At 44.6% G+C, this 24,127-nt stretch overlaps 1 protein-coding gene across 1 annotated transcript in view; it reads left to right on the plus strand.

Moving 5' to 3' along the window:
* The window catches only part of hydin (HYDIN axonemal central pair apparatus protein), a 1,234,740-nt gene that overhangs the window by 963,773 nt on the left and 246,840 nt on the right, over positions 1 to 24,127 (plus strand). The window contains exons 59-60 of the mRNA XM_068049816.1: positions 17,603 to 17,684; positions 20,617 to 20,821. Of these exons, the coding sequence (XP_067905917.1) occupies positions 17,603 to 17,684; positions 20,617 to 20,821 (287 nt within the window). The remainder of the gene's footprint in view (positions 1 to 17,602; positions 17,685 to 20,616; positions 20,822 to 24,127) is intronic.

The raw sequence follows: 24,127 nt of genomic DNA on the forward strand, positions 1-24,127 counted from the left end.
ATTGGCCTTCATTGCAAGTACAGGAGTAAAGAAGTGTTGTTGCAATTGTAAAGAGCCTCGGTAAGACTGCACCTGGAGTATTGTGTACAGTTTTGGCCTCCTCATCCAGGAAGGATATATTTGTCATAGAGGGAGTGCAACGGAGGTTCACAAGACTAATCCCTGGGATGGCAGGATTGTCTTATGAGGAGAGATTGAGGAAACTGGGCCTGTATTCTCTATGGAGTTTCAAATAATGAGAGGTGATCTCATTGAAACTTACAAAATTCTCTCAGGGCATGACAGGCTGGATGTGGATAGGATGTTTCCCCTGGCTATTGTCCAACATATGGCCTGTAGGCCAGGATCTGGCCCACCAAGAGTTTCCATCTGGCACGTGGATGTATTTCAAAGATGAGAAATTTTCCATTGTCTACTTCTTTCAGATTGTCTTTTTAAAAAAAAATCGAAAGTCATTATCACAGCTGGGTTTTGACTTGTTTTTAAAGGTCACCGGAAAACCCTGAATCTGTCCGAAGTTGGGAAACCGCTGTTCCCAATGTCAGCACCTGTCAGCTGTGAAACTGACAGCGCAATCTTTTTTTAAAAAGAATGATCAACTACAAAGCCACTGCAGAGAGCGCTTCCTGCAACTGTCAGAAAGGTGGGGTGGGGGGGGGGGGAGGTGGACAGAGGGATAGTGTGAGGCAGATGGGGAGAGCAGAGAGGGGGCAGAGAGTGAGAGAGAAAGGGGGCAGAGAGCGGGCACAGAGAAATCGAGAGAAGGGGAAACAGTACAGAGAGGATGGGTACAAAACAGAGGGAAGAACACAGAGAAGGGGAGAGAGAGCAATAAAGAGCACTCTTAACAGGCAGACATCTATCTGGAAAACTCCGCATCCCTACAACAGGTGTGCAAGCAAACATGAAAGACTTGTGCAAGCAAAAAAAATGCCAGGTATCTCACTAAACCAGTGTCCAACATAGTGATGAAAAAGTAAGTGAATAAATTAATTTTCTCATTTAAAGCTTCTTCACAAAATATGCACATCTGTTGTTTTGATAAATTTTTAATACCTTTTATCTTTCCGAAATTGTCTCTCTGGCCCTCTGTGTAAGCCAAAAATTGTAATGTGGCCCTCTACTTGAAAAGGTTGGACAGCCCTGATCTAGGACCAGGGGACATAGTCTCAGAATAGCAGGTAAGACTGAAATGAAGAGAAATTTCCACTCAGATGGTGGGGAATCTTTGGAATTCTCTACCCCAGAGGGCCGTGGAATCTCAATCATTGAGCATGTTCATGACAAATCAATGGATATCTGGATACTAATGACAATAAAGGATATGGGGAATGGTGTGGGGAAGTGGCGTTGAGGTAGATGATCAGCCATGATCTAATTAAATGGCGGAGCCGGCTTAACAGGCTCAATGGCCTCCTCCTGCTCCTATGCTCCTATTTTCCTAAAACCATGAGAACGCTGGACCAAGTAGAATCCTAGAATAGAGTTGTAGAAAGTTTAAGGCACAGAAAGAGGCCACTTGGCCCATTATGTCCGTGCCTGCCGAAAAACGATCCACCCATCCTAATCCCATCTTCCAGCATTTGGTCCATAGCCCTGCAGATTACGGCACTTGGGGTGCCTATCCAAACTCCTTGTAAATGAGTTGAGGGTTTCTGCCTCAAATACCCTTTCAGGAAGTGAGTTCCAGACCCCCACCACCCTCTGGGTGAAAACATGTTTCCTCATGTCCCCTCTAATTTTTCTACCAATCACTTTAAATCTATGCCCCCTAGTTACTGACCTCTCTGCTGAGGTGAATAGGCCCTTCAGCTCCACTCTATCCAGGCCTTTAAAATTTTGTACATTTCAATCAGATCTCCCCTCACCTTCCCTGTTCCAAGGAGAACAATCCCAGCCTATCCAATCTTTCCTCATAACTACATTTTTCCAGTCCCGGCAACATCCTCGTAAATCTCCTGTGTACTCTTCCTAGTGCGATTACACCCTTTCTCTAATGAGGTGACCAGAACTGCACAAAGTACTCAAGTTGCAGCCTAACCAATGAGTTATACATTTCCAGCAAAACCTCCCTGCTCTTGCATTCTATCTCTCTCTTAATTATATTCTTCACCACCTTATTGACCTGTCCTGCTACCTTCAGGGATCTGTGGACATTCACTCCAAGGTCCCTTACTTCCTCTACACTTTTCAGTATTCTTCCATTAATCTTGTATTCCTTTTCCTTGTTTGACCTTCCCAAATGCAGCACCTCACAGTTCTCCTGGTTGAATTCCATTTGCCACTTTTCTGCCCATCTGGCCAGACCATCAATATCTTTCTGCAGCCTACAGTTCTCCTCCTTGCTATCTACCACAAGGCCAATATTTGTGTCGTCTGCAAACTTCTTGATCATGCCCCCTACATTTACATCCAAATCGTTCATGTATACCACTGTCATACAGGCCCCACCTGCCAAGAATGAGGCACATTAATTTTGCCACATGGACATTAAATTCTAAATTGTTGCTGGGAAGAAAAGGCCTTTTACAAGGGGTTGCCAAGCCCCTGGCTGGAAAGACATTTTTGCTGGCAGACAGTGTTGGAACAAAGGAGCTATCCCCTGTTCCCAATATACAGAAGACGTGGTCATACCAGTTCAGTCACATGATTAACTGGCTGTTGCAGGTTTTTTTGAACTCACCACAGAGAATTTGAACTCAGAAAGCTGTTTGATCATAGACTGAAAAGACCACTCGTGGCTGGCTTGCCGGAGCCTCTCCTTCTGCTCCGAGCTCTTTCTCACGGAACTGAAACCTATTGAAGACATATGAACCCCAAGAGAGAAAAGTCTCCTACAGTGAACAAGGTTTAAGAAGAATACTGGGCCCCAACGAAAAGCAAGACCATACCTTCAACAAAATGACTCAACAGCGAGCTCGAAGCACAGTAACAAAAAACCCTCCTCAGAGATTGCCTCAAACTGTTCGACTTTATCTTTTCTTCTGCTCTTTTCTGTCTCTATTTGCATGTGCGTATCATGCTAGCGTGGGGCGCGGTGTGTATCTGTAGCATTAACTGAATTAGAGTGTTTAGTTTAAGTTTTAATAAATTTCAGGTTTCTTCTTTAAACTTTAGAAAGCCTGTTTATGCTCATTTTTGTGCCTTATAATTGGAAAGTCGTGAACAAGGATTCACCAAAGGGGGAGCTCAAAACAGTGTGGTTAAAAAAAACAAAACCCTGTTACCGTAAGATAATGTGAAGTCTGAAAGGGAACCCCTAGACCTCTTTCTCACCTGGTCGTAACACCACGAAATGCAGGGGACCCAGTACTGAACCCTGCAGAAAACTGGTCCCATTGGTGGAAGGGACAAAAACCAGAGGACACTGATTTAAAGTGATTGGCAAAAGAATCAGAGGCGACATGAGGAAAAACTTTTTTATGCAACAAGTGGTTAGGACCTAGAATGCACTACCTGAGTGTTGTGGAGGCAGATTTAATCATGGCTTACAAAGGTAATTGGATAATTGTTTGAAGAGAAACGATATGCAAGGCTACGGGGAAAAGGTGGGGGAGTGGGACTAGCTGAGTTGCTCCTTGCAGAGAGCTGGCACGCACATGAGCCAAATGGCCTCCTTCTACGCTGTAACCATTCTATGAGTAGTGCCTTAGGATCTTGTATGTCACCTGAGAGAGCAGATGGGGCCTTAATTTGACATCTCAACTGAAAGACAGCACCTTTGACAGTGCAGCACTCCCTCAGTACTGCACCTGAATGTCAACCTGAATTCTGTGCTTAAATTTCTGGACTAGGAGTTGAACCTTCAGCCTTTGACTCTGAGAGCACTACCCACTGATCCAATACTTGTTCCATGTGGATAGGTGACCTTGGATATCATTTGACTTTAAAATTCATCCTTTTAACTTTCATCCTTTTGGTTCATTACATCTTTCAGCTTAGAAGTGTTTCGCGCTCTCGCTCTCGCTCCCGCTCCCCAATGCAGCTGCATTGCTAGCTGAGGCTTCCCCTCTTGGCAAAACAAGATGTTGTTTGCTTCAGCCCACGTTGAAAGCGGGTCTTGAAAATGAGCAGTATTGGTGTCGCTACTTTTTTACTGAAAAACCAAGGCAAAGGGTTTAGCACTATGGTCCAAGCACCAGCCAAACTGAGAGGATTGGGAGAGCGGTTGAGAAGTACTGATGAGGTGATGCCAATCTTGGCATTTTAAATACCTGTAGACAGGAGGAGGGGGAAAAATTCCACAATTCTGAGGTCCTACTTTGCTGACCTCCCACCCACACCCCTCTGCAAACTTCAGAACATCCAAAGATCTGCTACCCATGACCTAAATCACACTAAGTCCTGTTCACCCATCACCATTGCATGCTGACATGCAGTGTCTCATTTAAAACTTCTCATGCTTGTGTTTAAATTCCTCAATTTCCTCAACCTCCGTAATCTCACCCAGCCCTTACAACCCTCCGAGAACTCTGTATTCCTCTAATTCTGGTCTCTCGCACATACTTGATTTCCTTCGCCCCACCGTTGCCAGTCATGTCTTCTGCTGTATAGGCTGCAAGCTCTCAAACTCTCTACCAAAGCCTCTCTATTTCTCCTTTTAAGATGCTCCTTAAACCTGCCTCTTTGGCCAAGTGTTTGGTCCCCTGTCCTACTATCGCTTTATACGGCTGGTTATAACGTTTTGTCTGATAAATGTCCCGTAAAGCACCTTGGGACATTTCACTACATTGAAGATGCTAGATAAATGCATGTTGCCATTTTCCTGAGTAAGAATAAGCTGGCATAAGAGACCATACTATGAATCTTGAATTTAGAGCAGGGAACATAGAGGAAAGAGGAAAAGCATGCACAACAAAATATTTGGTACTTCGGCTAGATGAGAGATCAAAGTTTGAAGTCATGCTGATTGTACTACCATCAATAAAATAGAATTAGGCTGTGATGACTGATGTTGGGCTAACTTCCTGTAGTTCCCTATGTTCTCTCTCCCTTCTTTCTTGAAAAGCGGTGTAACATTTGCCAGCTTCCAATTTGATGGGAACGTTCCCAAATCTAAGGAATTTTGGAAAAGCATAGCTGGTGCAATCACTATATCTGCAGCTATCTCTTTTAGAACCCTAGGGTGTAGGCCATCAGGTCCTGGAGATTTATCAGATTTTATCCCTTAAGTTTCTCCAATGCTACTTCTCTGCTGATGCTAATTTCAAAGAACAAAGAAAATTACAGCACAGGAACAGGCCCTTCGGCCCTCCAAGCCTGCGCCGATCCAGATCCTCTATCTAAACATGACGCCTATTTTCTAAGGGTCTGTATCTCTTTACTTCCTGCCCATTCATGTATCTGTCTAGATACATCTTAAAAGACGCTATCGTGCCCGCATCTACCACCTCCGCTGGCAACGCGTTCCAGGCACCCACCACCCTCTGCATAAAGAACTTTCCACGCATATCCCCCCTAAACTTTTCCCCTTTCACTTTGAACTCGTGACCCCTAGTAATTGAATCCCCCACTCTGGGGGGAAAAAGCTTCTTGCTATCCAACCTGTCTATACCTCTCATGATTTTGTACACCTCAATCAGGTCCCCCCTCAACCTCCGTTTTTCTAATGAAAATAATCCTAATCTACACAACCTCTCTTCATAGCTAGCGCCCTCCATACCAGGCAACATCCTGGTGAACCTCCTCTGCACCGTCTCCAAAGTATCCACATCCTTTTGGTAATGTGGCAACCAGAACCTCACGCAGTATTCCAAATGTGGCCGAACCAAAGTCCTATACAACACTAACATGACCTGCCAACTCTTGTACTCAATACCCCGTCCGATGAAGGAAAGCATGCCGTATGCCGCCTTGACCACTCTATTGACCTGCGTTGCCACCTTCAGGGAACAATGGACCTGAACACCCAAATCTCTCTGTACATCAATTTTCCCCAGGACTTTCCCATTTACTGTATAGTTCACTCTTGAATTGGATCTTCCAAAATACATCACCTCGCATTTGCCCTGATTGAACTCCATCTGCCATTTCTCTGCCCAACTCTCCAATCTATTTATATTCTGCTGTATTCTCTGACAGTTCCCTTCACTATCTGCTACTCCACCAATCTTAGTGTCGTCTGCAAACTTGCTAATCAGACCACCTATACTTTCCTCCAAATCATTTATGTATATCACAAACAACAGTGGTCCCAGCACGGATCCCTGTGGAACACCACTGGTCACACGTCTCCGTTTTGAGAAACTCCCTTCCACTGCTACTCTCTGTCTCCTGTTGCCCATTCAGTTCTTTATCCATCTAGCTAGTACACCTTGGACCCCATGCGCCTTCACTTTCTCCATCAGCCTACCATGGGGAACCTTATCAAACGCCTTACTGAAGTCCATGTATATGACATCTACAGCCCTTCTCTCGTCAATCAACTTTGTCACTTCCTCAAAGAATTCTATTAAGTTGGTAAGACATGACCTTCCCTGCACAAAACCATGTTGCCTATCACTGATAAGCCCATTTTCTTCCAAATGGGAATAGATCCTATCCCTCAGTAACTTCTCCAGCAGCTTCCCTACCACTGACGTCAGGCTCACTGGTCTATAATTACCTGGATTATCCCTGCTACCCTTCTTAAACAAGGGGACAACATTAGCAATTCTCCAGTCCTCCGGGACCTCACCCGTGTTTAAGGATGCTGCAAAGATATCTGTTAAGGCCCCAGCTATTTTCTCTCTCGCTTCCCACAGTAACCTGGGATAGATCCCATCCGGACCTGGGGACTTGTCCACCTTAATGCCTTTTGGAATACCCATCACTTTCTCCCTCCTTATGCCGACTTGACCTAGAGTAATCAAACATCTGTTCCTAACCTCAACATCCTTCATGTCCCTCTCCTCGGTGAATACCGATGCAAAGTACTCATTTAGAATCTCACCCATTTTCTCTGACTCCACGCATAACTTTCCTCCTTTGTCCTTGAGTGGGCCAATCCTTTCTCTAGTTACCCTCTTGCTCCTTATATATGAATAAAAGGCTTTGGGATTTTCCTTAACCCTGTTTGCTAAAGATATTTCATGACCCCTTTTAGCCCTCTTAATTCCTCGTTTCAGATTGGTCCTACATTCCCGATATTCTTTCAAAGCTTCGTCTTTCTTCAGCCACCTCGACTTTATGTATGCTTCCTTTTTCCTCTTAGCTAGTCTCACAATTTCACCTGTCATCCATGGTTCCCTAATCTTGCCATTTCTATCCCTCATTTTCGCAGGAACATGTCTCTCCTGCACGCTAATCAACCTCTCTTTAAAAGCCTCCCACATATCACATGTGGATTTACCTTCAAACAGCTGCTCCCAATCTACATTCCCCAGCTCCTGCCGAATTTTGGTCTAGTTGGCCTTCCCCCAATTTAGCACTCTTCCTTTAGGACCACTCTCGTCTTTGTCCATGAGTATTTTAAAGCTAATTTCTTTAATTTCCTCACTGTCTTTAGCCACTAGGTTACTGCCTATTTCTGGTATGAAACGTGTTTCTTCTGCTGTGAAGACAGACACAAAATATTTGTTCAATGCCTCTGCCATTTCCTCATTCTCCCTGATAATTTCTCCTGTCTCTGCTTCTAAGGAACCAACTGAGCTGCTCTCTTGCCTTTTATATACCTATAAAAGCTCTTCCAATGTTTTTATATTCCTGGTTAGTTTACTCTCATTCTATTTTTTCCTTTTTTATCAACTTTTATGGTGGCCCTTTGCTGGTTTCTAAAACACTCCCAAACCACAGACTTGCTACTCTTTTTTGCAACATTGTCAGCCTCTTCTTTTAATCTAATGTTATCCTTAACTTCCTGAGTGAGCCACGGATGGATCTTTCTTGCTGAGTTTTTGTTTTTCAGTAGAATGTATTTTTGTTGAACATTTTGACTTATTTCTGTAAAGGTTTCTGTTGATTTATGGCCATACCTTTTAAGCTATTTACCCAATTTACCTTACCCAGTTCTCCCCTCATACCTACGTAATTGGCTTTGTTTAAGTTTACGAATCTTGTTTGCGATTGGAGCTTCTCACTTTCAAACTTCCCATGGAATTCAATGGTGTTATGTTCACTATTTCCCAGTGGATCTTTAACAACAATGTTACTAATTAATCCTGCTTCATTACACAAAACTAAATCTAAGAAAGATTTATCCCAAGTCGGTTCCACAACATATTGCTCCAAGAAACTGTCCCGAAAACATTCTACAAATTCTTCTGGACCACTCTTGCCAATTTCGTTGTCCTAGTCTATATGAAGATTAAAGCCCTACAATTATTACATTGCCTTTGTTACAAGCTCCAATAATTTCTTGTTTAATATTCTGTCCAATGATATAACTACTGTTCGGGGGCCTATAAACTACTCCCACCAGTGTTTTCTGAATCTTGCTATTCCTGATTTCCACCCATACTGATTCTACTTCATTATCTTCTGAGGCCAGATCCTTTCTCACTAACGCTTTTATGTTATCCTTTACCATCAGGGCTACTTCTCCTCCTTTGCCATTCTGTCTGTCTTTCCAGGATATTGTGTACCCTGAAATATTTATTTCTCAACCTTAATCACCATGTAACCATGTCTATTTAATGGCAATTAGATCTAAATTATTTACCTCTATTTGTGCCACCAGTTCATCTATCTTATTGGAGATAGTTCACGCATTCAGATAAAAAAACTTTTAATTTCATTTTTTTGCTTCTATTCCCTGTAATGACCTTATTCGCTGATGTACAATTTTTCTTAAACCCTCTGTCCCTTCCTGTCCCATTCTGTTTGTTATAACCCACAATGCTATACTGTTCCAATGCCTTGGCCTTGCTGTTTGGATTTCTAATTCTCACCTCTCCTGAACCCTCTCCCGCACCCCCCCCCCCCCACCTCTCCCATCTCCATTCCCATTGGTTCATAACCTCCAGTCTTATCTGCTGGAGGACTCTTGAGTTTGGACACTCTGTCCCTTCCTGCCACACTCTGATTATTATTATCCTTATTGCTATCTTGCTCTATTGCCTTCTCTCTCTTTAAATTATCACATCTTCCCTCTCTTAATCCCTCGCACCCCACTATTTAGTTTAAAGCCTTCTCTACTGCTCTAGTTATACAATTTGCCAGAAAACTGGTCCTAGCATGGTTCAGGTGAAGACCATCCCGAGAGTACATCTCCCACTTTCCCCAGTATTGTGCAAGTGCCCCCATGAATTGAAACCAATTTCTCCCACAGCAATCTTTGAGCTACGCGTTTAACTCTCTAAACTTATTTACCCTACACCAATTTGCTCATGGTTCAGCTAATAACCCAGAGATTATTACATTTTGAGGTTCTGCTTTTTAATTTAGCCCCTAGCTGCCCATTCTCCCTGTACAGAACTTCTTTCCTAGTCCTATTTATGTCATTGGTACCCATGTGGGCCACGTCAACTGGATCTTCCACCCCCTCCCCCCCCCAACCCCACTGCAAGTTCCTAACCAGCTCCGAGCAGATGTCCTGAACCCTGACACAGGGCAGACAACACACCCTTCTGGACACTCGCTTTTGGCTGCTGCGAACTATGTCTATCCCCTTGACTATATTGTCCCCTACCATCGCTACAGTCCTATTTACTCCCCCTGGCTTCCTGTACCATGTGCCATGCTCAGTTCATTCATTCACCCTGCAGCCCCTGGTCTCATCCATACAAGCTGAAAAAACCTCAAACCTGTTGGACAATTGCAAGGGTTGAAGCTCCTCCACTTCTGCGTTTTCGATCCCCTTACCTGCCTCACTCACAGTCACACCCTCCTGCCCCTGACCACTGACCAAATCAGAAGACACTATCCTAAGGGGTGAGACTGTCTTCTGGAATAAAGCGTCCAGGTAACTTTCACCCTCCGTGATGCATCACAGTGTCTATAGCTCGGCCTCCAGCTCATCAACTCTGAGGCAAAGCTCCTTGAGCTGCAGACATGGTTGCCGTGGATCACACTGGTGACCACGAGCTCCCACGTACTGCAGCTGCAACACATCACCTGCCCTCTTATCCTGATTGTGTTTTAAATAGCTGATTCTTATTCATTAAGTAAATAATTAAATACTCTCCAGCCAATCTATTAAGCTTTACTACTATTTGTAAATAAAACCTTACAATTACTAAAATTACCCGAGTTTTGAAAATGAGAAAACCTTCACCAACCAATCCTGTGACGTCATACTTTGATTTTTTTTTCAGAACACAGTCGGTCTTCTCTGTGGACTGGATTGGCTAGCTCTCTTAAACCCTCCCGGTCTCTCTCTCTCTCTCTCTCTCTCACTCCTGCCTGCCACCATTCTTTTAAACTCTCTGGGTCTCACTCTCTCTCACTCCTTCCTGCTGCCATTGTTTTAACCTCTCCAGGCCTTGCTCTATCTTGCTCCTTCCTGTTGCCGCTCTTTTAAACCCTCTGAGTCTCACTCTCTCTCGCTTATTCCCACCACTACTGCTGTTTTAACCTCTCCTGGTCTCGCTCTCTCTCACTCCTTCCCGTTGCTGCTCTTTTAAATTCTCCGGGTCTCTCTGTCTCCTCTCCAGGTCTCGCTATCAGCTATTGCTATTGTTCAGCTATCACCATTAGGAGTGAGTTCATCTGTTATGAATGCTGGATTTCGTAGTATGATTGTTTGTAAAAGCTGTGATTTTTAATGTAATGTAAGAAGGATTTGGAGGAGACATGTGACCTCACACCAACTCTACCTGGAGACAAGACAGGGATCTTGATTACCATATAAACAAGGAATCCAGATCAAAGACTCTTTTGAAAGCAGAATGCAAATTATAACACCTGAAGAACAATGGGTTTCGCTCTCCTAGCTTCTTAGATAGTAAATAGGGAGCCACGGGCTCTGAAGTGCAAACTGAAGTTGAATTTTTTAACACCTGGAAACAAAGGGAGGCCCGGGTGGTTCTACTGTGGCCAGACTTGTAGACTCTGCATATTGAAAAAGGCAAATAGCTATTGGCTGTTGAATCTGGATAAATTCAACAGGCTTTCAGAAGTCTGGAGGTTGTAACGAAACAGTGGCAGCCTCAGAAGAGAGAGAGAAAATATCCACTCTCAGAACACAGATACAGCGAAAGGTTGCTAAGACTTGAACACAATTCAAAAGCTGAGGTTTTTGTGGAAGAAAGACCAACAAGGTCACCAGAGATCACTTTATTCACAGAAATCCAGGTCAAAAGTGCTCTGAAGGAGTGAGTGAAAAGGACATTGACTTTCAGAAGGTCTGGGAGATCAATCCCACTGCAGCTGGGAGGAGTTTGGGACTTTTAACTGCAAAGATATCACTTCAATAAGGACACTGTGTAACCTATAAATGTGGAGTGGGATTTTCAAGTGTCTTAATAAGTTAAAGGGAAATACCTTTCTCTGTAATTTAGTGTATTAGTGTTGAAGAAAATCCAGATTGTGCCCAATTGTTGAACAAATTCTCCGGACTCAGACGTTGAGAACAAACACTTTATTGCATGATATCATGGGGTGCACACCTTACCTAAATGCGGTCCAGCGCTACTCCCAAAGAGCTACAGATCGCTGTGGACTTATATAGTATAAAAGAGGCAGAGCTAACAGTTTCACAATTAGATAAGCGCCCACAAGACTGCCTACGTAACGGTGCACCATGCAGGGTCCGAGGTCAGCGAAACATCAGTTTCAACAATAACAAGCTACTTCCTTAATTCAATGCCCACTCCAGACACCATATCTGGCCGTAACGTCTGATTGTGGTTAGCTGCTCTGTCTACATTTTATGACCGTTGGTTGTGGTTAGATTAGCTACAAGCTGTCTCCTGCTTTTCTGCTTCTACAAAGTTAAGTAATAATTAGCAAAGCTAAGAAAATTCCTCCAACAATTAGCTACTTACAAAGTACTGTTCAGGTAATAAAAACAAGAAATGCTGGAAATACTCAGCTGGTCTGGCAGCATCTGGGGAGAGAGAAGCAGAGTTAACATTTCAGGTCAGTGACACTACATCAGAACTGGCAAATGTTACAAATGTAACAGGTTTGAAGCAAAATAAAGTGGGGGTGGAGCAAGAGATAACCAAAGAGAAGGTGTTGATAGGACAAGGTCACAGAGAATACTGACCAGAAGGTCATGGAGCAAAGGAAAACGGTATGTTAATGTTGTGGTGAAAGACAAAGCGTTAGTGCAGAGAGGGTGTTAATTGACAGAAAAATTAACAGCCTGGCCCCAAGCACAAACATGAAAAAAGTGGGGATGCACAATAGAAACAAACTAAAATAAAATAAACAAATAAAAAAGAAAAAATAACTAAAAATAAAAAGGGGGGCCAGTCATGCTCTGAAATTACTCAATTCAATGTTCAGCCCGGCGGGCTGTAGTGTGCCTAATCGTTAAATGAGATGCTGTTCCTCGAGCTTGCATTGATGTTCACTGGAGCACCGCAGAAATCCCAGGACAGAGATGTGGGCACGAGAGCAGGGGTATGTGTTGAAATGGCCAGCAACCGGAAGCTCGGGGTCATGCTTTCGGCTGAGCGGAGGTGTTCTGCAAAGCGGTCACCTAATCTGTGTTTGGTTTCCCCAACGTAGAGGAGACCACATTGTGAGCAGCGAATACAGTATACTAAATTGAAAGAAGTACAAGTAAATCGCTGCTTCACCTGAAAGGAGTGTTTGGGGCCTTGGATAGTGAGGAGAGAGGAAGTAAATGGGCAGGTATTACACCTCCTGCAATTGCATGGGAAGATGACGTGGGAAAGGGGATGAGGTGGTAGGGGTAATGGAGGAGTGGACGAGGATGTTGAGGAGGGAAGATCCCTTCAGAATGCTGACAGGGGAGGGGAGGGGAAGATGCATTTGGTAGTGGCATCACACTGGATGTGGTGGAAATAGCAGAGGATGATCCTTTGGATGTGGAGGCTGGTGGGGTGGAAAGTGAGGACAAGGGGAACCCTGTCGCAGTTCTGGGAGGGAGGGGAAGGGGTGAGGGTAAAGGTGCGGGAAATAGGCCGGACACAGTTGAGGGCCCTGTCAGCCACAGTGGGGGGGGGAATCCTCAATTGAGGATTAACTGTTTATGTTCAGTTGTTATAGCAAAAGTCCCAAAATGTGAAATCTTGTTGTGTACTTCTTTAATTTGGTCTGGGGAGCGCATATCCTGTGTTTTAATGTTAACGGCTTCACTGAGGTCAGAACACTATGAATATTGGAGTGAATTCAGTTGTTACTACTGAACTGAGTTCAGCTATCATTTAGGAGTGTATTCAGCTATCTCTATTTGATGTTAGCTCTCAATATAGGAGTGAGTTCACGGCGCCACGGAGCTGCTGTGATATTTCACGCAGCGGCTCATTTACTTGGAGAGGGCGCACTGCCTGTCCCCGGCAATGGCGTCTGGCACCATTTTTAAAGGGCTTTAAGCCCTTACAGGTATTTTAATTTTTAAAGAGGAATGGATGCTACATTTACATTTAAAAATTTAATAAAAGATTGAAGCCCCTCTCCCACCCTCTGCAATGACCAAACAATTAATTTATTGCCCTCTCCCCCTTCAAAAAAACTTCTCTTCCCATCCTGAATTTTATTACCTTTGCCCTTCAACCCCTTTCCACCAACCCCTCAGCCAAAAGTAAGAGTTTTCCCTGCTCTCCTCCCCACACCTCCCGTTCTGAAAACTTCACTCCTCCCCCCCCGCCCCCTCCCCACCAGTGTTCCACCTTGGATCTCTGAATGGAGATCTGAAGGTATGGGACTTCCGGCAACTGGCCAGAATATTGGCATGGGACAGCCGTCATGGAAAGGTGAGTATTTATTCAGTGATTAGCATTTATTTAAATATTTAGATTAAGGTTCCATTGCTGAGTGTCAGGGGGGCCGCTATGAGGCCTCGCTGCTGCCGGTAAAACTGGGTGGGGCCTTCCTGGCATCGAGGCCCATGGCGAGCCTCTCCCGGAAGTGTTTTCCAGCCCCACCCCCCACCACAACTCCCAATGTCGGGGCTGGTAAAATCCAGCCCGATGAGTTCACCTGACATGCATCATACACCCTCTTTTTTTGTTTCATCATCTCTATCTCCCTTGTCATCCAAGGAGCCCTGTTCTTGGTACCCCTGCATCTCACCCTCGTTGGAATGTTCCTAGCCTGTACCAGAAGCATCTCTTCCTTAAAGATAACCCATTGCTCTGATACAGCTCTTCCTGTCAGTCTTTGGTTCTATTCTACCCTATCTAGATCCCTTCATAAACCCTACTAATAGTAATAAACCTTAAAAATAAAAGATAGGACTCACCAGTTACTCACTTGTTACTAGTTATTAATACTTAATATTTTTAACGTTTTTAAACTCCCAGTTCCGAAGCAGGGTGTAATACTCACCAGCCAATCAATTTACTACTTTTCTATGATGTCACGGTTTGAATTCTTTTTTCAAACTCAGGACACGCCTGGATCCCTGTCCGTTGCTCTCCTGGAAGATAAGTGCTCCAGGTCATGATCCTTGGGCTTTACTTAACTGCTTCCCGCTCCATATTCCTCCCACAGGGCCGCTCCTGTCCGTTGCTCTCCCGGAAGGTAAGTGCATTCAGTTATCACTGTAGCAGTGAGTTCAGCTATCACTAAGGCCAGGACTTTATTGAGCTCCTGACATCGGGCTCTGTGGCGGGGGTGCTGGAAGATCATTCTGGAAGCAGCCTGCCATGGAACCTGACCCTGGGAGTGCCAGGCCCAATCTTCCTGCTGGCAGCAAGTCTCCGTCGCAGCACACGCCCACCCCCCCCCCCCACCCCCCACAGTCGCTGGGTGATAGGACCTGGCTTTACATATTTAAATTAATCAAATAAATACATTTAAATAAAATTAACAGCTATCTTACCTTCTGCCCGGGATCATCCGAGCGGCAGCCAGCACTCTCTCACACCTTTTCCGTCCAGGGAAAGCTGATGCCACCGTGGTGGGGAAGTGGGGAGCTTATGATGTTTACTTCCATTGGGGGTGGACAGGGGAGTGGGGTCAAATGTAAATGACTAATGTAGGGGAGAGGGTGAAGGGTGACCTCTGCACTTTAATCCGTTTGGAGGGGGTGAAAAGTCAAGTCTTGACGGCAAGTATTTTGTGGGCTGGGAAAAGGCAACTACTACATGTAATTGTTATTGCGGGGGGACGGGACGGCAGTTTATAATACAGTGCATTGTGGGGGGCCGTCCTTCAAAAATTTAAATGAACCGGCAGGGCTGGCTGCCCTTTAAAAATGGCTCCAGAGCCTGCGCACAGTAAAGGCCTGCTCGGGTATACAATTGAAACCCGACCCGACCACATCTAACCCGAACCCGACCCGAGCCCAAGTCCTTTGGTTTATTCCTGCGCCCAACCTGACCCGACTCGACTACCAGAAATTCATGACTCTCACTCTTACTTCCCTTTCCCTCCCTGACTAAAAGGCAGCACTGCCACTGTGTCCGACCCAGCCCAACCCAACCCAAGACTGAATGCCGGACCTGGAAGAGCAACCCGACCCGAACCTGACACATGCCGTCTGGTCCCGTCAGGTTCGGGTCGGGTCACTCTTCCAGGTCCGGCATTCGGTCTCGGGTTGGGGCGGGCTGGGTCGGATACAGTGGCAGTGCTGCCTTTTGGTCAGGGAGGGAAAGGGAAGTAAGAGTAAGCGTCATTACAGCACAGGTACCCGACCCGACCTGAACCCGACACATGTCGTCTGGTCCCGTCGGGTTTGGGTTGGGTAGCTATGCTGTAGCGCTCAGGCAGCTGATACTGCTGCTGGCGTCACAGAGCCTGCCCCCTCCACATGATGGGGGTTGGGGGTGGGGGTGGCCCGACCAGCATATTATGTTGGGCCGCCACATGTGAGATCGCAGCGGCATGGAAGAGTGGGCCGCCATTTTTTTCACCCACCACCAGGAGTGGCAGTGGGAGAAGAAAATCCATGCCTAAGAGTGAGCTCAGCTATCACAATAAGAGTGAGTTTGGCTATCACTATTGTTCCTTTGTAGTTTTTCACAGGTTTTATGATGAACATCTGCAATCATCCATTTCACCCCATTTATTAATATTCACTTTAAAAATAAGAAGAAACTCGTCAAGATAGTAAGAGGGGGACAGGATAATAACCTTTTATTGCACTCAGCATCCAAATGCGACTGTGACCCAAGGAATGAGTTCAATGTCGTGCAAAACTTCCTTTATTTTTCCTGGACAGTGAGGAGGGGGAGTTTTCTTCTGTGTTTGCAGCAAACTTCTAGTTTGTAGCAAAATCATGAACATGTTGATGTAGGATGAATGTATGGCTTAACACCAAGGTATAGGTGAATTCTTCAAGCTGCACATCTCAGCCTCAATCTCAGAAAACTGCCTCACTACTGCACCAACATGGCACTTCTCCAGATCTCTGCACAAGGGTGTCAATTTAACATCAAATAATTTCAAATTGTGTGCCGATTAGAACTGTTAACTCATTCCAACTAGAAGGCGGTCCCAAACTCATTGAACTTTGCAGCCTCATAGCAGTCTGTGAGGAAATGTTCATCCCATTAGTTTACATTACATTCAGAGCATAGGAGATGAGGACAAGTGATCTAATGCACTGCTCATTTTCTCCAGATACTGGTTGTTTCAAATTGCACAGAATATACAGCACAAAAACAGGCCATTCGGCACAACTGGTCCATACTGGTGCTTATCTCCACAAGAGCCTCCACCCTCCCACTAGATATATGCCTTAGTAACCAGAGGGCACAAATATAAGGTAATTGGCCAAAGAACCAGAGGTGACATGAGGAAATTTTTTTTATAAAGTGAGTTATGATCTGGGAAGCACTGCTTGAAAGGGGAAGCAGATTAAATAATAACTTTCAAAAGGGAGTTGGATTAATACTTGAAGAGAAAATGTTTGCAGTGCTTTGGGGAAAGAGCAGGGGAGAGGAATTAATTGGATGGCTCTTTCAAAGAGCTAGCATAGGCAAGATGAGCTGAATAGTAACATAGAAAATAGGAGCAGGAGTAGGCCATTTGGCCCCTCGAGCTTTCTCCACCATTCAACTCAATCATGGCTGGTCTTCTACCTCAATGTCATTTTCCCACACTATCCCCATATCCCTTGATATCTTTACTATCTCGAAATCTATTGATCTCTGTCTTGAACATACTCAATGACTGAGCCTCCACTGCCCTCTGGGATAGAGAATTCCCCAGATTCGCCACCCTCTGAGTGAAGAAATTCCTCCTTGTCTCAGTCCTAAATGGCCAATCCCTTATTCTGCGACTGTCATCTGGTAACAGACTCCCCAGCCAGGGGAAACATCTTTCCTGCATCAACCTTTTTGAGCCTTGTAAGAATTTTGTATGTTTGAATGAGATCACCTCTCATTCTTCTTAACTCTAGAGAATACAGGCCCAACCTCCTCAATCTCTCCTCATAGGACAGTCCCACCAAATCAGGAATCAGTCTAGTGAACCTTCGAATGGCCTCCTTCTGTGCTGTATTATTCTATGATACTATGCTTTCTTGTATTTTCAGGACTATTTCATATGTTACTAATTCACTTTTTCAGAAACTATAGCTCTTTTCTTTTTTTGTGTTATATAGTGCTGTTAGTTCAAAGCTAAAGCTTATGAAGGTCCAGGATAAATCCAGTGGAACTCAGAAACCGAAAGAACAAGCACCTCAGGTGAGTGTGGCTCTTGGCGTAGAGGATCTGGTTACAGGAATAGTTGTGAGAACATGCTCTGTTCAACTGGACTTCAAAACCAGAGACAGCCAATGGTCCTGTTCCTGGTACAAAACAGAAAATGCAGGAAATTCTCAGCAGGACAGGCAGCACCTGTGTAGTTAATGTTTCGGGTGTAAACCGTCGGGGAAAACACATCAGGATATTGTAGAAAAATAGCATTTGAAAAGGAACAGAACAAAAGTCGGGATCAGTGACTGCGAGAGGGAACCATTTACAATGCCAGCAGGCATGGAGGACAAGACGTGAGGTTTGGTGGTCAGCTGTTTAGTGGGAATGCAGTCATGGGAGCAGGAAGTGAGTCTCATGGACAAGATGGGCTTGGAGATGGCATGAGGGGAGATGCGAGAGAAAATGAAGAAAAACATGGGTTTAGGCTAGGACAGAGGAGAGCTGAGTGGAGTTGGATGCGATGTGGTGAACTTGGAGATGGAGTGAAGCAGCAGAGGCAGTGGCACAGATCATCTCAATCTCTATGAAAAAGAAGTCCATGAGCTCCTCACACTTGTTGGAGAGGGAAGGGTAGAGGGGGTTATGAAGATATTTGCTGCTAAAGGGTTACCTTTGGCCTCCAAGATGACGCTGGAGTAGTGGGTGGCTTGGATGGAGGAAAGTGTGACCCAATAATGTTGATGTGATCTAGCCAGGTCTTGTAATGGATATTATTATATTTTATTTATTGATTTTTATTTTATTTATTTAGAGATACAGCATTGAAACAGGCCCTTCGGCCCACTGAGTCCGTGCCGACCGACAACCACTCATTTATACTAACCCTGCAGTAATCCCATAATCCCTACCACCTACCTACACTAGGGGCAATTTACAATGGCCAATTTACCTATCAACCTGCAAGTCTTTTGTCTGTGGGAGGAAACCGGAGCACCCGGCGAAAACCCACGCGGTCACAGGGAGAACTTGCAAACTCCGCACAGGCAGTACCCAGAATTGAACCTGGGTCGCCCAGCTGTGAGGCTGCGGTGCTAACCACTGCGCCATTGTGCCGCATGATTTAAACCAATCATGCACCAGATACTTGTCAAATCTGCACCCCTTGAACTTGAGTGACTGAAGATTGGGAGAAAGGGGGAAAGTAAAGGTTTTGCTGGACTGAAAGGCATCAGGGTTGGAGATGGTGAGTGTTTGAACTGATTGACGGCTGCAGAAGTGTTGCAGTGAATGGAAGGCCAAAAGCTAGGCATTTGGGAGTTTGTAAGTATGGTTGTAAGTGATTTGGGGGATTTTTCTCTAGGATGTGGGTCATAGAGTCATAGAGTTATACAGCACAGAAACAGGCCCTTTGGCCCATCGTGTCTGTGCCGGCCATCAAGCACCTAACTATTCTAGTCCCATTTTCCAGCACTTGGCCCATAGCCTTGTATGCTATGGCGTTTCAAGTACTCATCTAAATACTTCTTAAATGTTGTGAGGGTTCCTGCCTCTACCACCACTTCAGGGAATGTATTCCAGATTCCAAACACCCTCTGGGTGAAAAAGATTTCCCTCAAATCCCCTCTAAACCTCCTGCCCCTTACCTTAAATCTATGCCCCCTGGTTATTGACCCCTCCTCTAAGGAAAAAAGCCTCTTCCTGTCTAATCTATCAGTGCCCCTCATAATTTTGTATACCTCGATTATGTCCCCCCCTCATCCTTCTCTGTTCTAAGGAAAACAACCCTAGCCTTTTCAGTCTTTCTTCATAGCTGAAATGCTCCAGCCCAGGTAAGACCCTGGTGAGTCTCCTCTGCACCCTCTCCAGTGCAGGCAGCTTACCACCACCTTCTCAACGGCAATTAGGGATGGGCAACAAATATTGGCTGAGCCAGTGACGCCCACATCCCATGGATGAATTAAAAAAAGGTGCGGTCTCACCAATGATCTGTACAATTGTAGCAAGACCTCCCTACTTTCATACTCCATCCCTCTTGCACTAAATGCCAACATTCCATTTGCCTTTTTAAACATAGAATCATAGAGCTTGGATTTTAAAAGAGAGGCAAGAGAAGTGGAATAGGATGAGGTACTTTTTGTTTTGTTTTACTAATTCTGTTGTTTTAATGTGAGCAATTTGCTGGTCTATGAACTGAGGATTGTCACAGGTCATTGAGATAATAAATCTGAATGGAGGGATGATCTGCCTATCCCAGAGTGCAGATTTTCTTATATTGATAGTCACTTTGGTGATTTTTCCCCTCTGCGATAGGAGGGAATAGAATGAGAATGACTGTGCCATGCAAATTCTTGACTGTGGAAGCAAGTAGCTGACCTCCTCTGGGGCCTCTGCCAATGATAGAATCTGGCAGCTGCTCAGAGTTCTGTGATGATACCTTGGGATAATCCTTCCCTTGGTTTCCCTTGCTTCCACATTGGCAACATCTGTCAATGTGTATTGACATCGAAATCTAGAACACACATCCTCCCAGTTTGTGGCACTGTGCATTGGAGCACTAAAAAAAAAAATAGCTTTTTTACATTGTCACCCACTGGTGTGGTCCTACCTCTACATTACACTTTTGTAGCACATTAGCATAGAATGTAGCGCTCCTTCAACAGCACCTCCCAAACCTGGGACTTCTACCACTTAGAAAGACAAGGACAGCAGATGCACATGAACACCATCACCACCAAACACTCCAAATTGCACACCATTGTTGCTGGGTCAAAATCCTAAACTCTGTACCCAGACTGTATTTTGGGAGTAGCTTCACCATGAAGACCGCACCACCACATTCTGAAGAAGAACTAGGGATGGGCAATAAATGTTGTCAGTAACACCCATATTCGAAAAATGAAATTTTAAAACATTGTCCTAAGTCAATTGTATGCTCTCGTTCTCAGTAACTTAACGGTTTCTGTTTTTGCCTTTCACGTAGGCCCGTTTGACAGTTGGAATGTTTACAGTAGTCCCTGGCTATGGAGTTGTGCTCCCTGGAGCCCAGCAAACCCTTACTGTGGAGTGTTCCGCCGACCAGATTGGGAAATACGAAGAGCTCCTGAGCATTGACATAACTGACCGGGATCCGAACGACAGTCCGACTGGTATTCCATACTGGCTCGTCATCGAATGCTGTGCACCAAGTACGTTCAGAGAGAACAAAACTCAGCTACAATTTATAACAACAAATGTCATTTTTAAAATTTATTCATGGGACATAAGCATTGTTGGCAAGGCTAGCATTTATTACCCATCTCAAACTGCTCTGAAGAAGCTGGTGATGCACCAACTTATTGAACCTCTGCAGTCCGTGTGGTAAAGGCACACCTACAGTACTGTTGGAGAGGAAATTCCAGGATTTTATCCCAGTGACGTTGAAGGAACAACGGTATAGTTCCAAGTCAGGCTGCTGTGTGAGTTGAAGGGGAACTTGTAGGTGGTGATGTTCTCATGCATCTGTTGCACTTGTCCATCTTGGTGGTAGAGGTTGCAGGTTTGGGAGATTGTGTCGAAGAAGCCTTGGAAAGTTGCTGCAATGCATCTTGTTGATGATGCACACTGCTGCCACTGTGCAATGTGGTGGAGGGAGTGAATATTTAAGGTGGTGGATGGAATGCCAGTCAAGTGGGTTGCTTTGACTGGATGGCTTCAAACTTCTAGATTGTTGTGTCTGCACTCATCCAAGTAAGTGGAGAGTATTGCGTTACACTCCTGATATATGCCTGTAGATAGCCAAAAGGTTTTAGGGAGTCAGGAGGTAAGTCACTTGCCATAGAATTCCTAGCCTCTGACCTGTCTTGTAGCCACGGTATTTATGCAGCTGGCCCAGTTAAGATTCTGGTCAATGGTTATCCCCTAAGATGGTGATGGTAGGGGAATTCAGTGATGTTGATGCCATTGAAATCAAGGAGAGGTGGTTTGACTCTCTGTTGTTGGAGATGATCATTGCTTGGCGCTTGCATGGCGCAAATGTTACTTGCCACTTATTGGCCCGAGCCTGAATGTTACAAACGAATGTACGAGCATCCGAGTGTTGTCCAGGTCTTGCTGTATGTGGGAACAGAGTGCTTCATTATCTGAGGAATTGTGAATGGAACTGAGCACTGTGCAATCATTAGCGAATATCCTGACTTCTGACCTTATTGAGGCAAAGTCATTGATGAAGCAGCTAAAAATGAGTGGGCATAGGACACTGCCCTGAGGAACTCCTACAATGATGTCCTGGGGCTGAGATGATTGGCCTCCAACAACCACAGCCATCTTCCTTTGTATCGGTGTGACTCCAACCAGTGGAGAGTTTTCTCCCTGATTCCCATCGACTTCAATTTTATGAGGGCTCTTTGATGTCACACTCAGTCAAATGATGCATTAATTTCAGAGGTAATCACTCTCACCTCACCTCCTGAATTCAACTCTTTTGCCCATGTTTGGACCAAGACCTACACTGACTGGCAATTTTCCACTTTGTCGGGTAGATGTCAGTGTTGAGCTGTACTAGAACAGCTTGGCCAGACTATGGCTAGTTCTGGAACACAAGTCTTCACTACAGGCGCAATGTTGTCAGGGCATATAGCCTTTTCTGTATCCAGGTGGCTCACCCATGTCTTGCTATCATATGGAGTGAATCAAATAGCAAATGAAATTAGGATATGAAATTAGCTGAGTGACAGGAAACAAAGAGTAGTGGTTAATGGATGTTTTTCGTGCTGGAGGAAGGTTTGTAGTGGAGTTCCCCAGGGATCAGTTTTGGGACCCTCGCTTTTCATGATCTTTATTAATGAGTTAGACCTTGGTGTGCAGGGCACAATTTCAAAGTTTGCAGTTGATATGAAACTTGGAAGCATTGTGAACTGTGAGGAGGATAGTGTAGAACTTCAAAATGACATAGACAAGTTGATGGAATGGGCAGACAGCTGGCAGATGAAGTTCAATGCAGAGAAATGTGAAGTGATTCCTTTTGATAGGAAGAACACAGAGAGGCAATATTATTAAAAAAGGGTACAATTCTAAAGCGGGTGCAGGAGCAGAGGTACCCAGGTGTATATGTGCATAAGTTATTGAAGGTGGCAGGACAGGTTGAGAGAGCGGTTAATAAAGCATACAGTATCCTGGGCTTTATTAATGGGGGCATAGGGTACAAGAGTTATGTTGAAATTGTATAAGACACTACTTCGGCCTCAGCTGGAGTATTGCATCCAATTCTGGGCGCCACACTTGAGGAAAGGTGTGAGGGCATTGGAAAGAGTACAGAAAAGATTCATGAGAATGGTTTCAGGGATGAAGAATTTCAGTTATGAAGATAGATTGGAGAAGTTAGGACTGTTTTCCTTGGAGAATAGAAGGCTGAGAGGTGATTTGATAGAGGTATTCAAAGTCATGAGGAGTTTGGATAGAGTAGATAGAGAGAAACTGTTTCCACTCATGAAAGGATCAAGAACGAGAGGGCACAGATTTAAAGTATATGGTAAGACAAGCAAAAGTGACATGAGGAAAAACTTTTTCACGCAGCGAGTGGCTAAGGTCTGGAATGAGCTGTCTGAGAACATGGTGGAAGCAGGTTCAATTGAAGCATTCAAAAGGGAATTCGACAGTTATATGAAAAGGAAGAATGTGCAGGGTTACGGGGAGAAGGCAGGGGAATTGAACTGAGAGAGTTGCTCTTTCAGAGAGCTGGTGCAGACATGATGGGCCAAATGGCCTCCTTCTGCACTGTAACAATTCTGTGATTCTGGCTGAGAGGGTTGCAAACCCTTCAACTTGAATTTTGAACTCACAGCGGCTTTAACATAGTAAAGCATCTCAAGGCGCTCCACAGGGCTGTAATCAGATGACATTTATTCAAATGGAGGGAGACAGAAAGCAGGAAACTACAGGCCAGGTAGATTAACATTGGTCAGAGGGAAAGTGTTGGAAACTATTATTAAAGACATTATAGCAGGGCAGTTGGAAAAATTCAAGGGAACCAGGCAGAGTCAACATGGCTTTGTGAAAGAGAAATCATGTTTAATCAATTTATTGGAGTTCTTTGAAGAAGTAACATGTGCAGAAGACATTTGATAAGGTGCCACATCAAAGGTTATTGCGGAAAGAAAAAGCTCATGGTGTAGGATGTAACATATTGGCGTGGATAGAAGATTGGTAAGCTAACAGGAAACAGAGTCTAGGCATAAATGGGCCATTTTCTGGTTGGCAAGACGTAACGAGTGGTGTGCCCCAGGGATCAGTGCTGGGGCCTCAACTTTTTACAATCTATGTAAATGACTTAGATGAAGAGACTGAAGGTATCGTTGCTAAATTTGCTGATGACACAAAGATAAGTAGAAAACTAAGTTGTGAAGAGGACATAAGGAGGCACCAAAGGGATTATAAATTGGTTCAGTGAGTAGGCAAAGACCTGGCAAATGGAGTATAATGTGGGAAAGTGTGAAATTGTCCATTTTGGCAGGGGG

Source organism: Heterodontus francisci, chromosome 17 (genome assembly GCF_036365525.1).
Source record: "Heterodontus francisci isolate sHetFra1 chromosome 17, sHetFra1.hap1, whole genome shotgun sequence".
NCBI classification, from domain to species: Eukaryota; Metazoa; Chordata; class Chondrichthyes; order Heterodontiformes; family Heterodontidae; genus Heterodontus; species Heterodontus francisci.